Genomic DNA, 17,077 nt, shown 5'->3' with positions numbered 1-17,077 from the left:
TGCATGTGCTTGTCTAACACAGGCACGAGATCAAGACTCACACTATTAATAATATATTTTATTTATTTATTTATTTTTGTTATTTATTTATTATTAATTTGTATTCCGCTCTTCAGCTGAAGATTACAGGGCAGTTCACAACTTAAAAGCACAAAATGATAACACAAAATACATTTAAAAAAACCCCTGCTCCCATAAGCACATTTAAAAAGCCATAGAATGCTTAATCAGCCAAAGGCCTAGTTATAGAGAAATGTTTTCATATGGCACCTGAAGATATGTAATGAAGGCGCTAGGCTAGCCTCCCTGGGGAGAGCATTCCACAAGTGGGGAGCCACAGCAGAAAAGGCCCATTCTTGTGTTGCCACCCTCTGGACATCTTGTGGAGGAGGGGGCACATGAAGAAGGGCCTCAGGTGTGTGGGAAATGAGGTTTCAGTGACGGAGAACAAGGCATGTTCTTCTCTCAACACCTGGTCCCTCGAATCCTATGACTTCTTGCTGTTGCACTTGGGCAAAGCTGGATTTTAATCCCAACACATATTTGCCATCTTGTTCAGATTGTTGGGCTGTCTTGACAGCTCTCATGGGCTGCATTGCTTAGGTGTTTCCTTAGAGTGGATGGCAGGAGGTTGTTTGCATCCGCTCGTTGTATACCAGTACAAGGAAAGTGTTGCCCTCCCGCTTTCTGCCTCCCAATGTTTCTCCCATGCATGCTTTCCCCATTGGCTCCTGGCCTCTCCTCTGTCTCCACCACCTGCAGGCCACTGGGTCTTGCTGCAGGCATCCGGCTCCTGGAGATCCTGGCTGAGCACGTGCACTTGTCCACTGCCAGTTTCATCAACATCAGGCAAGTGCTGCTGGGACTTAACTGAGAGGTGGGGATCCATAAGGAACTGGGGTGTGTTGTTGCCTCTGGCGCCTCAGGAAGGGGAGGAGCCTGGTGAGGCAGGCTGGAGAGGGTTCTGGAAGCATATCCTGAGGAAGATGCCTTTCCCAAGACTGAGGGGTCTTTTGGGATCTCCACAATCCTTTACAAGTAGCTAATGTATCCTGTCCTGGCAGGTTCCCATTGCTGGATGGTCACAAGTCGCTTGCCTATTTATATAAATACGGTTACCTGAAGTGGCATTGGAAGTTGTTGCATCAGCTGGCTTATCCCGAAGAAGCAACTTTTATTTAAAATGGGCAAGGAACTGGAGGACATTGTGGCCACAGTCTCTCTTTCCTTTCTCATATTGTTGCATGCTTGCATTGAAATTGGTACTAGGCCTCAACCCTTCTGCATACCCAACATTATGATTGTGATATCGCTTCTTGGCCTGAGGCAAAACACAGGTGGCCTTTACTGTGCTTGACTCCAAGCTGCTAATTGGTAAATTAAGGAGGTGTCTCGAGATTAGAGGGTTAGATATTGCCAGGGCTTTTTTTTTTCTTTTTTTAAAGCCAGAAATCACTGAAACTCAGTTCTGGCACCTCAGGTGGGTGCCATTGCTAATATAAGAGAACAAGTTTGAGTCCTGGCACCTTTTTTTCTAGAAAAATAGCACTGGATATTGTTGAACATGGTGATACACAAAGCAGCAGAGGCAACCTGCTTTGTGGGTGTATATTGTGCTACGATGGAATCGGGACACCTTGTAACCTCAAACCTCTCGCCTTGCAGTGTTGTGGGCCCAGCTCTCACCTTCCGCATCCGTCAAAACCACCAAAACCTGTCTCTGGGTGATGTGGCCAACAGGGCTGGTAAGTTGACTCTGAAACAATAGTTGCAACACATGTGAATGCATCTGGTTACAGACTCATTTCGCCATCCTGGATCTAGAAGGACTCTAGTGGTTCTTCTCAATTAGATATGGGACAGGAGGGCTGGAGAATACTCCAGATGTTGCTGGACTCCAAATCCCATTAGCTCCAGCCACCATTATCAATAATCAAGGAGGAGGTAGACCAGCAAGGCTGGGAGGAGTACAGCTTCCCCCTCCTGCCCTACAACATTGTACTCCCTCCTGACTTGATGCTTGGCCACCCTTTATCCTGCTGTCCATCTGCCCAGTTAATGTCCATGTGCAGAGTATCCATTTCTTCCTTCAGATGCAATAGGCAAACATCAGTGAAGGCAGCTGCCTTTAGTAAACAAAGTAAGGAAGGCTATCATGCAATATGGCAGTGATCCAGAGATAGCAATTAACACACCACTCCCTGGGCCACTCAAATGCCTTCACTCCCCCAGAAACTGCCTGTCCGCATGCCTTTGCCCTTTTGCCAGCTGTCCCTCCTTTTTTGTCCCCTTTTCCCATCTAGCACTGGTGAAGCCCCAGCTGGAGACGGAGGTGGGAGTGAAGATCCTACAGACAGGTGTTGGGCAGGTAAAGCTGGGGGGTCATAGGCCTTGGGATTTGCAGTGGTCTTTGAGGGATGTGGATGGCGCTGTGGGTAAAAGCCTCAGCGCCTAGGGCTTGCCGATCGAAAGGTTGGTGGTTCGAATCCCCGCGGCGGGGTGCGCTCCCGTTGTTCGGTCCCAGCGCCTGCCAACCTAGCAGTTCGAAAGCACTCCCGGGTGCAAGTAGATAAATAGGGACCGCTTACTAGCGGGAAGGTAAACGGTGTTTCCGTGTGCGGCTCTGGCTCGCCAGAGCAGCGATGTCACGCTGGCCACGTGACCCGGAAGTGTTCTCCAGACAGTGCTGGCCCCCGGCCTCTTGAGTGAGATGGGCGCACAACCCTAGAGTCTGTCAAGACTGGCCCGTACGGGCAGGGGTACCTTTACTTTTACCTTTTGGGTTTTGACCATAGCCCTATTTAAGAGTTTAAGCAACATAACGGAGAAGCAGGGTTGGTTGTGCTGCTCAGACCTGCCCCCTGAAGCACACCCACCTCGACACAGTTCAGAGCCCTTCACAGCTCTAAAGCAGAGATCTGCCCCCAGCTTGGTGGAAGCACCCAGTGCAATTTGAATCCCTGGTTGTGCTTGGCTTTAAATCCTTACAGGAGGCCTGTATGAGTGGAAGAGGCTCCTTGCTTCTGACATTTACCTCCAAAACTCATGGAAGGCTCTAAACTGTGTAGAGATGATGGGGTGGAGCTTAGCTGCATGGCCCTGCTCTTCCTTGCATGTTTATCTACACGTGAGCAGGCCGAGTACCTGAATACAGCCAGGGATTAGTCAAAAAGTGGGACTTGGAGAATCCTGGATCACCAGCCCAGCATCGCCTAAGTCAAATTTGAAACTGAGTGGGGCAGGGGCCCTCCAGGTGCTATTGGACCGCAGCTTGCATCAGCCAGTGTGGCCAGTAATCAGGGATGCTGGGAGTTGTAGTCCAACAGCTCCTGGAGCTCCCCAGCCCTGCAGTGCCCTGGCAGCAAGAGACCAACCGAGGGATTGCATCACGCGTGGTGGTGCTTCCAGCATGCAGGTTCAGAGTGGGAGGAAACGTACTGGCTGCAGGTTACGTAATGTAGGGAAGAAGAGTTTGGCAGGGACTCCCATGGACTGCTGGGGTTTTCACAGTTGATCGAGGAAATGAGAACTTTTTTCTGCAAGAAGCCAGAGGAAATCCTGGTTGGTTTCCATGATACAAAGATCGTGGGAGTGCCAGCAGCCACCGACTGCCACATGTGCCAATTTTGACTTCCTCTTCTGCCTTTGCATGTCCCATGAGCCCCTTCCTATCCCACTGTGCTGCTCCTGACTCCCGTCTTCTTCCCCACAGCGCAACGAGGCTGCGACCTACCCGCACCCCACACACTTTGGCGACACCTTCCGCTCGGTGCTGCTCACCTTTGTCCTGCTGGCCTGCGTGGCTGGCATTGTGATAGCCGCCGCGGTGGTCTTCTGTCTGCGCCAGCATGCCAAGCAACGAGAGAAGGAGCGGTTGGCAGGGCTGGGGCCTGAGGGAGCGGCTGACAGCACCTTTGAATACCAGGTACGGTGCGGCCCATTTTGCCCTTTGCAAAGAGCTGCAAATTGGGGCTGTTTCCCCAAAGTTTGGGAGGAGCCACAAAGCTTCTGTCCTGGAAGAGGGGCTTTGTGTGCAAGGACACTGCTTTGTTGCCTCTGACGTTCCGGCAAGCTCCCACCTGACCTTCGCCCTGCCTGTGGCAGATCTTTAGTACATTAGCTGCTGCAGCTGTGTCTTTCCCACAGGAGTTGTGTCGGCAGCACATGGCTGCCAAATCACTGTTTGGCCGTGCCGAAGCTCCCTCGCCCTCCGCTCCGGCGGAGAATTCCCGCGTCAGCAGTGTCTCCTCACAGTTCAGCGATGCGCCCCAGGCCAGCCCCAGCTCCCATAGCAGCACACCATCCTGGTGCGAGGAGCCTGTGCAATCCAACATGGACATCTCTACTGGGCACATGATTCTGGTGAGGCGTGTTTGCACCGTGTGTGTTTCTGTGTGGAGGTACAGGCTTTGTTGAGGTGCAAAGTTGCCAGATACTTTGCAACAACCAGAGGTGCTATGGACTAGTGGTGGGGAACCTGTGGTCTTAAAAGTGACATTGGACCCCAACTCCCATCATCCGCGGCCACTGGCCATACTGGCTGAGGCAAAGGGATGGTGGAGTTCAACCATATCTGAAGCAACACAGGTTCCCATCTTTAGACATACAATTATTATGTGTGGGCAAAATGATAGTAGATGAAATGACAAGATTTCTGATTTCAGATAGTACGCAGCAGTGCCCCTGCTGTCTTTTGCTCCCCATGGATCTTGGCCTATAGATACCAGCAGTCTCCCTTTTTAATGGTTGGCTATTTCTGGGGCAGCCAACACAGTGTTGTCCAGATGTTTAGGGCCACAGCTGCAGTCCAGAACATCTGGGCAGCACCATATTGGCTACCCCTGGACCTTTTATTTCTTTATTTGGCAGAACAGATATTCTGCTTAATCAACAAGAACCTTTTAAGTGGTTTACATAAAACAATATGAAATATAAAGAAACATTAAAAATAAAATACCATTTTTTATTTGAAGGATTTGAAGTATAGCAGCAGATGAGAATTGTAGTTTAATAATTTATAATTAACATATATAATGGGTAAAATATAAGTAATATATAGGAGCTTTATAAGGTCAGAAAAGAACTGCCGTGGAAAGGTGGATAGAAAGTCAATGGAAATGAGAGATTTGCTCTGATGGTTGTTTAAAAGAATTTGCAAACTTTGAAAAGTTAATAAAATAAATATTAACAAAAAATATAAATGAAGAACACTGGTAAGAGCGAACATTAAAAACAATTTCTTTCCATCATATAAATAAAACCAGCAGTTTCAAACAACATCTGCATAATAAAATTGCATGTTTAAAATTACATGTCTGGGGTAGTGTATGTGCAGATGTGCTTGTGCAAGTGGACATGTTTAAGAGATGGTAATGATGCTGCCCTCCCCCTGTCACCCATAGGCATACATGGAAGACCACCTGCGCAACCGTGACCGGTTAGCCAAGGAGTGGCAGGCGCTGTGTGCATACCAGGCTGAACCTAATGCCTGTGAGGCTGCGCAGCGTGAAGCAAACATCAAGAAAAACCGCAACCCTGATTATGTGCCCTGTGAGTAGCACAGAACGGTGCTTTCTTCCTGGTATCCCTGTTTCCAGGGCCACTGCTGGCATGCCAGTTCTGAGGCTCTTCTGCGTAGGGATTGTTGAATGATTGCATGACCAATGACTTGCTTTTTTCCCAGTTTCAATTTGCATTTCAAAGCAAATTTGTCTAGTTTGCACTTTCTAAAACAATGCGCAAACGGAAGCACAGCCATTCTTTGAAATTCGGACTTCTCCAAAGTTTCCAGGGGAGTTCTTCCACCAAGGGATGTGCACAAAAATGTATATGCCAGTGTGCATAGAAATCCATATATTACTGAAAATAAGATACTAAAATGGTATTAGGGGGAATGTGTATATTAGGATAAATTTTCACTAAAATGCTGGTGACTTGAAGGACTTTTTTTTTGTAAAAGCAAACTGATGTGGCAATGTGGAGAGCTGAACTTAAGAATGGAAAAATGAGAAACTGAGAGAAACTGGAATGGAAGGATTCACCTGTCCTTAGTGATAGCTCATATTGTCTGTGAACTCCAGGACTGAGGCCCAGAACCCTCCGGGGGTCCCTGGCTACTCAGTTGGGTCCTGTTACATTGACTCATTGCACTTTTTTGCTGTTTCCAGACGATCATGCCCGCATCAAGCTGAAGGCAGAGAGCAATCCTTCCCGCAGTGACTTCATCAATGCCAGCCCTATTGTGAGTGCCACAAACTCAGATTCACACTCTCCACTGAACTGCCCCCTTGAATCCACTGAATCTGTCACACTGCCCTCATGTAAGAGGCAGCCTTTTGCTCGGTCAAGTCTATCAACTGTGGCTCATTTTTAAGTGATGTCCTCAAAGCCACCAGGTCCCTTCACTAAAATACGACAGACCCATCATAAATGAAAGCACAGATCCTCCCACCCTTCCCTGGCCACGAGCTCTTCCCTGAGTCCAACAAACTCGTTTTTCTGAATGTGCCCTCCCAGTGCTGCCAAACTGGAGGGAAAAGCTGCATGCTTTCCCAAGTGCTATCTTACCTTCCTTCCAGAATCAGGTAAACTTTCTTGCTCTCTTGTCATGCAGCCCTGCTCCTCCTAGTGTTGAAACTGGGCAAATACCCTTCCACTAACCTAAACTCTCCCCTTTCAGACTGTCTGTGTATCATAGGGGACTCATAGAACTGTAGAGTTGGAAGGGACCACGTGGATCATCTAGCCCAATTCCCTGCAATGCAGGAAACTTTTGCCCAACATGGGGCTCCAACCACCAACCATGAAATTAAGGATCTCATGCTCTACTGACTGTAACCCCTTTAGAGAAAGTCCTTCAGCCAATCAACCTTCTATCGTGGATGCTTAAAGGAAATCTATCTTGAATTGCGATGTGTACGACTTAAGTGCAGTAGAATGGACAATATGAATTGTATTCAACTAACTTTTACTCAGAGTACAGTGGTACCTCAGGTTAAGAACTTAATTCATTCTGAAGGTCCGTTCTTAATCTGAAACTGTTCTTAACCTGAGGTACCACTTTAGCTAATGGGGCCTCCCGCTGCTGCAGCGCCACAATTTCTGTTCTCATCCTGAAGCAAAGTTCTTAACCTGAGGTACTATTTCTGGGTTAGTGGAGTCTGTAACCTGAAGCGTCTGTAACCTGAGGTACCACTGTAGATCCATTGGAATGAATGGACCTAAGTTAGTAATGTTCCTTCATTTTGACTGGTTTGCTCTAAACAAAAGCTAGTTGAGTACAACCCTATATAGTTGAGATTGGGTTTAATTTTTCTCTTCTGTCCCTTGCCCCCATACCCACCCAGGCACAGTGACTTATCCTCCTAACTAATAATTCATTTGGGAGGGTGGGGTAGTTTGCTGCTTGTGGATTTGTGAGCATGGACAATGACAAGCCATGGGAAAAGAATTAATTTCTAATGTTCAGCGTACAGCTAAGCATGATTGCTGTCTTGGCACAAGATTTCCATCCAGAGTTATTACAGTTAGCAAAGTTCAGGCAGACTAGAGTCCTGCCCCTTGACCTTGACCTCTCTTACTCCTAGTTCCACTCTTCCCCTTCCCTCCAAGATGAGTACAACACATATTATTTTCTCTGCAGATTGACCATGATCCACGGATGCCAGCATACATTGCCACACAGGGGCCACCGTCCCACACCATCGCTGACTTCTGGCAGGTGAGGCAAGCATGGCTCATGATAGCCTATTCCGGGAAGATCTTGCTCAAGGGTGGTGTGGGGGCAAAGAGGCATTTAGGATGTGGCCCTTACTCTTGCACTGTGTGAGAAAGCTGACTGACCCTTGTTTGGCAGAGATTCACGCTGTCTGCATTAATATGCTATACGGAGCCCGTAGATGAGGTGGTGGCAATGAATAGCAAAGGGCAGTCAAAGATCGGGAACCTGTGGCCTTTCAGATGTTGTTGGGACTCCATCAGCCCCAAACACCATGGCTAATGGTCAGGGATGATGGGAGTTGTAGTCCAACAACAGGAGCAGCTATGTCCTTGCCCTACAGGCTATTCATGGTTGCCACCTCCTCTAGGGGCTCATGGATTCCCCATCCCTGCTGTGGAGAAACCTTCAATCCTGGCCATGGATGAAGCTCTGCATGCTCCACACTGAGGCACTGCTGTGAATAAATTTTGTGAATTGGCAAAGGTCCTGAATATTGGCTTGTTTTTGCACGATTAGTTTTGCCCTTTGTGTGATTTTGTGTTACTTTTGCTAGCCAGAAGAAGAAGGTACACATAGCATTGGAGCTCAATCTGTAAAAGTCCTCCTTGGCTCCCCTCTAAATTCTTCATTTGGCTAGACCATGGCCTGTACGTTTCCAAGCTTACCTCTGCAGTCATGAGGGAATGAAACTTGTCCTTTTGCTTTGTTTTTAAACTGAAGCTAATGTTTACTAAATTCTGTGCCTGACACAGTGCCAAGTTTCATGGGGTGGCTATGGATGTCTGGCCCTACACACAGCCCTGAGGTAGCTTTCAGGCCACTCTGGTTCACATCCTACCTGGAAATGAAGTAGAGGTGGGGCCCATCCTGGACAGGAGGGAGAGGAACAACCTCTTCATTCTTGTGTGCTAGATGGTTTTGGTCTCTGACTTGCCCTGTAAGAACATAAGCACTGCTGGGTCAGGCCAAAGGCCCTCCTAGTCTAGCATCCTCTTCTCACAATGGCCTACCAGATGCCTCTGGGAAGCCTGTGAGCAAGACCTGAGCACAACAGCTCTCAGCTTGCGTCTGGCATTCAGAGGCATGCTGCCTCCAACAGCCCTTGTAACTAGCAGCCATTAGTAGCTTTATCCTCTGTGACTCTGTCCTATGAGAACATACAACCTGGGCCCATTCCCTCAACCCACACCTGTCCCTTAGTACCTGCTGTGGACTCTGCCTTCTTCTGGTCTAGAGAAGAAGGGTGTTTGCATTTTGAGGGCTGGGGATTCAATGTCTGTTGCTTGTGCATAGATGGTGTGGGAGAACGGCTGCACCGTCATTGTCATGCTGAGCCCTCTAGTGGAGGACGGCGTCAAGCAGTGTGACCGCTACTGGCCTGATGAGGGCTCCTCCCTGTACCACATCTATGAGGTGAGCCTGGCGAACGGTGGCCCAAGGGCCTGCGGACACAGTTGTTTTGTGATCAGCATCCCTGAACTTGTCCCAGTCTCATATTTTTGTGATGCAAGGAAAAGGAATCCCAAGTTGCCACTCTTTTTATGGGCATCTAGGGAACATACTGAGGTGGCACAGTGGTCCATCTAGCTCAGTACTGACTACACTGACTGGCAGTGGCTGTCTCCCAGCCCTACCTGGAGATGCTGGGGACTGAACTGGGGACCTTCTGCATTGAGCTGCGCCCCTTCCCTAGCTTCCTCTTGTCTCACAAAGCGGCAGTGACATCCTTTTCATGCAGCTCCCTGCTATGTGACTGAGCTGAGCACAGCCGTACTGAGAAGCACAGAGATGCTGGCTCTGTGGGAAAGGCTTGTGACATCTGCCCCACCCACATGGGCACACCATTTATGTGCACCTCTCCCCTCCCCCAGTTGGGAGCATGTCCGAGAGAACTACCTGCTATGGAGCCAGTTCCTCCTCCTCCTCCTCCTGCCACAATCTCTTCCCTGATCCTGGGTAGCTAGCTGCCTACCGCCCACCAAAATCCTTGGTTCTTAAGCCCTCTTGGGCAACGCAAAAGCCCTCTTCTATGTACGGAGAGCATAAGGAAACAAACTCCTTGAATCACGGAGTGCTAAACTGCTTTGTGGCCTCGCAAGGTAACACTGTTGGCCATCCCTGACCCAAACTCTTACTGCTTTGCACAATTCTGTAACCCTGCAAAGGGCCAGGAAGTGATGTGATTAGCCCAAGGTAACTTCTGCAAGGGCTGCCTGGTTGATACACTCGCTGGGTCCACAGCCCTGAGAGGAACTGCCTGTGAAAACCAAATGGTGCAGACAAACCCCAAGTCAGCTGGCTGTATGGACACAGTGCTCATGAGGGAAGAGCAAGACAAGGCCTACGTGGGCCTGACAACTGCAGGGGTGAACAGAGTCCCACTTCCCCTGGTCCAGGGAGAGCCAATGTGTTAATCTCTAGATGTTGTTGGACTCCGGCTCCCATGGTCCCTGACTGCTGGCCACGCTGGCTGGGACTGATGGGAGTTGGAGTCCTGCAACTTCTGGAGAGGAACCACGCAAGCTACTCCTGCTCTAGCCACTTGGGGGAATGGTAGGAAAGGAATTACAATTGACTGAGCAGACTAAAGCATTGGGGTTGGGCTGGGCTGGGCTGGGGGAATAGCAGCAGGGGAAATTGGGGGCTGGTTGGCTTATGTATAGTTGGCTAGGGAAGGATAAGGCCTCTCAGTTAATGTGCTATTTTTCTCCCTCTCTCCTCCTGTCCCCACCTTACAGGTGAACCTGGTCTCCGAACACATCTGGTGTGAGGATTTCCTGGTGCGTAGCTTCTACCTGAAGAATGTCCAGTCTCAGGAGACACGAACTCTGACACAGTTTCACTTCCTGAGCTGGCCTGCAGAGGGCATCCCCACCACTACACGGCCTCTCCTCGACTTCCGCAGGTGTGGGATTTTGTGCCTCCCCCCTCAGTGGTCAACTAGGATGAGATGTTGGGCGGGGCCTCTGGCACATGGTGTGTGTGACAGCCCTGGGCAAAGAGGGTTAGGAGTCAGAGCTTATATAGCTGAGTTCCTGGAAAAGGGCTAGGCCATGTTTCAAATCTTTCCTAGCTGTTCTGGTCCAGAGGAAGGTCTTCAGGACCAGTGTTAGGAAGCCTTCAGGGGAAAGGGAGGAAAACTTGAGTACCATAGAAAGAAGGCACAAATTAACCTACTACATTACTTGTGCCCCTTGGAGCCATTTGAAGGCACCCAAGACAAAAGCTCTGCCTTTTTCCTCCATGAGCTTGACATCCCCTCAGAATGGGTGTCACAGGCAGGTCACAGTTAAGATCGGTGGAAACGGAGTCATAATGTGTGCTGATGACCCTTGCAGTACCATCTCCTTCCCTACCCATTGCAATACACATGAGAAGGCTGATTTTTGTGTGTTGAGGCACTCCATTTTCCTTGCATCCCAAAGACTCTAAGGGAGCCATCAAAGTCCTCTTCAGCAGCCTTTCCCCCCCTCCATTCCCAGAACCAATTACCTGCATCACTCCAGACTTGGGAACTAGAGGTGTCACTCAAAAGTAAATTGCATTGATGCCGACTGTGTCGTTTTCTCTTAACTGTCAGCATTTAGCCCGATGGTGCTAACTTTGTGCAGGAAGGAATGTTCTGGCGCATGAGTCATGCTGAGAGTCCCTGTAATGGTTGGGAAATAGTGTGCCTCTGGGCTTTAGCTCTGTGGAGCATCCGCTCTGACTATGGAGGCTGCAGTGCTAAGGGGTACCTGGAAGTAACATAATTACACACTGTGCTGCATTATTTGTGTGGGTCAGAGTGTGGTGTGTGGGCTGGTAGTGACGCTTAACGTAGATGATGAACCCTTTGCCTTTCAGCTTTAGTATCAGCCTTAGAGAAAGGTAACCTCAGAAGGTACTGATGTGGGGGAAGCATAATTTGGCATTTAGTATAGGATGCTTGATACTTTGGGTGTGCGCGCACATGCGCCCACACTTGTAGTGCAAATGACGAAGGCTCTGCAAGGTCACGAATGAATCAGGAATTACATGTAGTAACGATATTGCCTCTCTGCACCGTCACCGCAGTCCTGTGAATGCTTTAACTGGAACGCGTTTGGGGAGATGCGCACTTCAAAACAGGCAAGGATGGGGGGTGGGGGACTCCGAATGCCTCTAATTAAGTGAGAAAAGTTTCGTGACCGGAAACACACACTTCAGATATAGACAGGGGAGTTGTGTGCAGCTGGACCCTTTGAATTCTACACACCTCACTCAAAAGGGTGCCACTGAGGTGCAGTATGAAACACAGTTCACACCAGATACAATTTATTCTTCAGGACTGGCCATTTCCCCTGATTATTGCGAAGTATGAACACAGAATCACAAGAAATGTTATGGAGATACGCATTTTTGAGAGGCAATGAATGTTCGCTTTAGTTACAGCAGGCTTCAAAGAATGGGGCTTTTGGACTTTGCTGGGCATCTTCCTCCCCACCTCCTACCAAGATCTGGAAATGGCCCCCTGTACTGCCTCCCTCCCCAGTCCAGTTTCCATATGGGGAAAACCAAGTGGGATGTCTTACGCCAGCTGTGAGGACCCTTTGGCCCTCCAGATGTTGCTGAAATGCAGCTCCCATCAGTCCCAGCAAGCATGGCCAGTGGCTGGGGTTGATGTGAACTGTTTGTTCAGCATTAATTGGAGGGCCAAAGGGGTCCCCACACTTATCTTAGTCTAATGAAGGTAACTATGCAAATATGTGTCATTATTCTGCATGTTTTCTGACAGCAGCCAAGGATCAATGTTTGTGAGGGTCCCAAATTCAGCTATGATCTATGTTGTGTGGGTTCTCCCCACCACCCAGCCTCACAGTGAGATGAGATCCAATGGATAAAAACACTGCATGGGGCAAAAAAATGGAGAAAACACCGTAAAGGAGCAGAGGGAGACTGCGAAATTTCCCCCTTATAGAGAGTTTGTGTCTGGAGCGATTGGCCCATCTTACGCAACCTGCTTCCAAATTACTTCTAACCTGTTTTATCCCCTCTGTCTTGTCCCTCCCGCGTGCTCCAATAAGCCTCTCTCTCTTTCTCTCTCTCTGCATTCACCCATCCTCCTTGCGCAAGGGGACTCCTGCTGCCTTGACATCTGTGCTGGCGGTGGGTGTGGACGTGGGGCTGCTTAGCTTCCCCGGCAGCCATTGCAAAAAGAGGCACCTCTGGGAGTGGGATAATCACCGCTGTGCATTTCCAGATCCATTAGGAAAACTCTCTGTGTGGCTTCAGGCTTGGAAGATGACAGAGAGGAAAGGATCCCGGTGTCACGGCTTGGGGTTCAACGGTTCCTGTGGCCTTATCAGCTTCCCCCACCAATGGGCTGTATTTGGGGGCCCAGGGCACATGTCCAACCTCAGCAAGCTGAAATACGAGAGGATCCCAGCTTGCTCTCAGCTCTGCCTTTCTCTCCCATCTGTGTCCTGTCGGTGCTGCTGTATGAGGCTCTTTGCCTCTCTAGTTCCCTATGGCGCTCGCTTAACTCTTTCCTCTGCCTGCATCACACCATTGCGCTCTCTCTCTCCTTCACCACCACCACCACCACCTCTCCTCCTCCTCTTCTTCCTTCCTTCCTTTTTCCTCTCTCTTTTCTCTCTCACAGCCGCCAGTGTCATTTTTGTGATTTGCAGCTAGTAATCCTGGCCCAGTTGCATAGTCACAAAAGTGATCATTGGCCGCCGTGCTGGCTGCATGGAACGAGACAGGGCCTCAGCTGCTGTCGTGCTCCACCTTCTGCCCTCCCTCCCTGCTCTGCCCTCGACCACCAGAGCAAAAGAGGCCCAAAACTAGATCCAGTCTCCAACGTGCAGATTGCCATTGGAGAACAAGGAAGCTGCGTGTGGCGGTTGTGAGTGGATGGAGGGTCTGTGCCATAAGGCAAGAGAGGGGATTTGTTCCACGAGGGTGAAGAGCCCATGACTCTGCCACCATGAGCACATGGAAATGGCACTTTGATACGGAGCAGGTCCCTTGCTCATAGCCTGCCAGTTAAACCTGCAGCTTGCAGGCAGTGGATGCAATGCCTCTGGCTCTCATCATTCCTGGCCATTGGCTTTGCTGGGTGGGGCTGATGAGAGTTGGAGTCCCAACAACATCTGGAGGGTCACAGGGTCCCTTTTCCTGCTATAAGATCGTATTTTTCACAGCTGAATGCTGCAGGCGGAAATTTTGCAAATCAGCCTGCAGACATCTTCAATAATATGTTTTCTTCCCCACCTCTGAGATATTTTGGCATACTGCACTTGCGTTTTGGAACCTTATATATATATATCAAAGTGCTCCAAAATGTCAGGCTGCCTGACTGATGCTCTGCAGAGTAATGTGTCCTTTTTGATCCAGCCCCACCCCCTTCAACATGTACAGCAATCAAATCACCAGAATATCATCTTACCTATATATTAGATTCATTTGACATAATTCCTTCTTATTGTTCACACGATTTGACTAGCTGATCTGTGACACCCCATGGTGTGGATAGAATAAATTCCTCTCTCAAAAATAAAGAAATTTCCCCCTTGCCAGCAAAAACTCTGTAACTAGCAAGAAACCAAGGCTCTTCACCTCCAGAAGAGCAATCAAGGTGAAGGGATGAGAGCAGCATCACTCACTTTGTGGAATCAGATGTGTAGCTGTGAAAAGGACCCCAAATAACAAAACAAAGGGTTCTCATGTTGCTACATTGGAACACTGGTCATGTGAAGGATACGCGTTTCATATTGGATGTGTAAATGTGAAATAAATGTATTTGTTACGGAAAATATATAGACTGGTGCAAGCAATCTCAGTCACTTGTTCACTGCATTTTACCATGTGCATCATAGTAATCGGATTGCTTTAATGCACTCATGAAGGTAATACTTGGGTTATTTAATGGTATGTTGCAGGGGGCGGATTAAACAGAATGACATTTTGCTCTCCAGTGGATCAATTAGTATGTGATTTTTAAAATAGCATTTTTGGTGGGTGAAGAGGATTGAGAATCCAATGTGATGAACCAAATTTGAAAAATCCATTTGGGGGATTACTGGGAGACACTTGGAACGGGCTTTGAAAAGGGGCACTTGTCCTGCAAAGTAGCATTTTAGGCTCCATGCCTCTTGGAGGCTTCTGCACTTTCACCTTTTTTTGACGTTTTGGAAAATGTCCCATGGGCCACATAGGAGGATCTCTGCCAGTTGACTTTGCAAAGTTCCATCTGTACACAGTGTCCTCCTGCCTGTATACTGCTGATAGTTGGGAGTAAAGTGTTTTGGTCCCACTTGGTGCTGAGCTTGCTGAGAACCATCCTTGCACCCATTCCTAGTTCTGCTTGGCTTGGTAAGTGAGGTGGGGAGGGTATTGCCTTAATCTGCCCTGCGACTTCTAAGTGATCAGTTGAAACCCAAAGCAGGGCTTCTCTCTGATCCCAACCTTTCCTTGTTCCGGCAGGAAGGTGAACAAGTGCTACCGCGGCCGCTCATGCCCAATCGTCATCCACTGCAGGTAATGCCCTGGGAAGGCTGAATCTAATTGGTTGTGGTGTTGCCGTGGAAACACCACCCTGCTGAGGTACAGAGAACGGTTCTTTTCAGAAGCATACAGGAAAGTGTGATGGATTTTGCCAGGCTGGGTGGGGGATTTGCCCCTCAGAAGCATCCCATGTCATAGAACTAAATTGTGCTGTCAGGTCAAAGGGTCCCCTTCTGAGGGAAACAGCAGAGCTGGATCTCCTCTTTTGTTGTGTTGTTCTCAGCAGCAGTGCCAAACCTCTTATCTTTTTGCAGTGATGGCGCAGGAAGGACCGGGACGTATATCCTTATCGACATGGTTCTGAACCGAATGGCCAAAGGTGAGAAGGGATGGGAGGGAAGGCAGGTCTATTCCATGCACACAACCTGGTCTTGGCCAAGCCTCCAGGTGCACAAACTACTGCACAAAGACAGGCCCCTGCTGTTTGAAGGCCTCCAGCCCACCATCTCCTCCTGTCTCTTCTGCATTTATCCCTGATTATCTTCAGATTCCACAGCCACCATTTTGTTCATGAGTGTATGGAGTTTTCCTCTTCACTGCTTCTTACCCCTTCACTCGATTCTGACTTTACCTCTCCTCCTGCCTGCTAGGTGTGAAGGAGATCGACATCGCAGCCACCCTGGAGCACGTGCGAGATCAGCGACCTGGCATGGTGCAGACAAAGGTATGTTGGGATGCTTGATTTCAGGTAGCCAATGGAATGCTCTGCAGCCCCAGCCAGCATCATCAATGGTCAGGGATGACGGGAGTTGTAGGCCAACATCTGGCAGGCATCACCTGAGCTATCCCTGCCCTGTGCCCACTACTTGTGGGCAAAACCTGAAACACCTGCTGTGGGTGGACACTGGTGGCATAACTTGGTTCCTGGAGGGCATGGAATAAAAGTGCATTGGGACCTTCTGGCAGTGACAGGGTGGAAGGGAAGTGTAGGCCCCACCTGCACTATGCATTTAAAGTGGTATCACGTCACTTCAAGCAGCCACGAACCCCCAAAGAATCCTGGCAGCTGTAGTTTGTTAAGGGTGCTGAGAATTGTTGGGAGACCACTATTCCCTTCACAGAGCTGTAATTCTCAGAGTCCCCTTTGAAGAGGAATCGAATGTTCAACCACTTTGAGGAGAATAGGGGGTCTTTCTTCTTTACAGCTCTCAGCACTCTTAACAAGCTACAGATCCTGGGATTCTGTGGGGGAAGTTGTGGTGGTTTAAAGTGGTCTGATGTGGCTTTGTATGTGTAGTGCAGATGAGGCCTAAGTCAAGCAACCATTGTACTCTCTGCCCCTGCCTATTTGTGTGGGGGGGGGGGCGGGGTCAGACATGGTGCTTGGTGGCATACTAAAGGTCAGGGGGTTTTTACCCAGGAGATAAGAGTGCCTAGGTTTGGAATGAGGAGGACTGAAGTAAAAAAAAAAAAAAAAGGAAGAACCTAAGGACTTTTGGGTTGTCAAACCCTATCTAGAGTAGGCTGACGCTGTGTTCCTTCTTGGCCAAGCTTACAAAAGTGGGCAGAGTGAGGATGCTCAAGTCTACCTTTGTACAGTAGGTTAGCTTCTCTACGCACACACATACACTCCCCCCTCTACCTCTTTATTCTCCATCTGGGCAAGCAAGAAGCATTGTCAAAACAAGAACAGGCAAAAGCTCCTTCTGTGAAGCAGGGCCAGGTACATCTTTACACCTGCAGTGGTAGGAAAGTGAGATCCCTCTGATGTTGCCAATCTGCAACTTCCCAAATCCCTGCCCATTGACCATGCTGGCTAGGACTGATGGGAGTGCAGCACCAGCCGCAGTGCCACACATTACCCACGCCCTTCTGTTGAGAAGATGT

At 49.0% G+C, this 17,077-nt stretch overlaps 1 protein-coding gene across 2 annotated transcripts in view; it reads left to right on the top strand.

Annotated features, from left to right (window-relative positions):
- The window catches only part of PTPRN (protein tyrosine phosphatase receptor type N), a 34,351-nt gene that overhangs the window by 15,849 nt on the left and 1,425 nt on the right, over positions 1 to 17,077 (top strand). For both annotated transcript variants that reach the window (XM_083431984.1, XM_083431983.1), the window contains exons 10-22: positions 763 to 849; positions 1,666 to 1,745; positions 2,304 to 2,368; positions 3,713 to 3,925; positions 4,147 to 4,362; positions 5,403 to 5,550; positions 6,168 to 6,241; positions 7,643 to 7,720; positions 9,014 to 9,133; positions 10,459 to 10,625; positions 15,170 to 15,223; positions 15,505 to 15,569; positions 15,841 to 15,914. In XM_083431984.1, coding sequence (XP_083288110.1) covers positions 763 to 849; positions 1,666 to 1,745; positions 2,304 to 2,368; positions 3,713 to 3,925; positions 4,147 to 4,362; positions 5,403 to 5,550; positions 6,168 to 6,241; positions 7,643 to 7,720; positions 9,014 to 9,133; positions 10,459 to 10,625; positions 15,170 to 15,223; positions 15,505 to 15,569; positions 15,841 to 15,914 — 1,441 coding nt within the window. The remainder of the gene's footprint in view (positions 1 to 762; positions 850 to 1,665; positions 1,746 to 2,303; positions 2,369 to 3,712; positions 3,926 to 4,146; positions 4,363 to 5,402; positions 5,551 to 6,167; positions 6,242 to 7,642; positions 7,721 to 9,013; positions 9,134 to 10,458; positions 10,626 to 15,169; positions 15,224 to 15,504; positions 15,570 to 15,840; positions 15,915 to 17,077) is intronic.

The sequence above is a fragment of the Podarcis tiliguerta genome (assembly GCF_965153285.1).
Source record: "Podarcis tiliguerta genome assembly, chromosome: 1".
Taxonomy (NCBI): Eukaryota; Metazoa; Chordata; class Lepidosauria; order Squamata; family Lacertidae; genus Podarcis; species Podarcis tiliguerta.
Note: the sequence above shows the minus strand (reverse complement) of the source record. Positions and strands in the feature narration are given on the sequence as shown.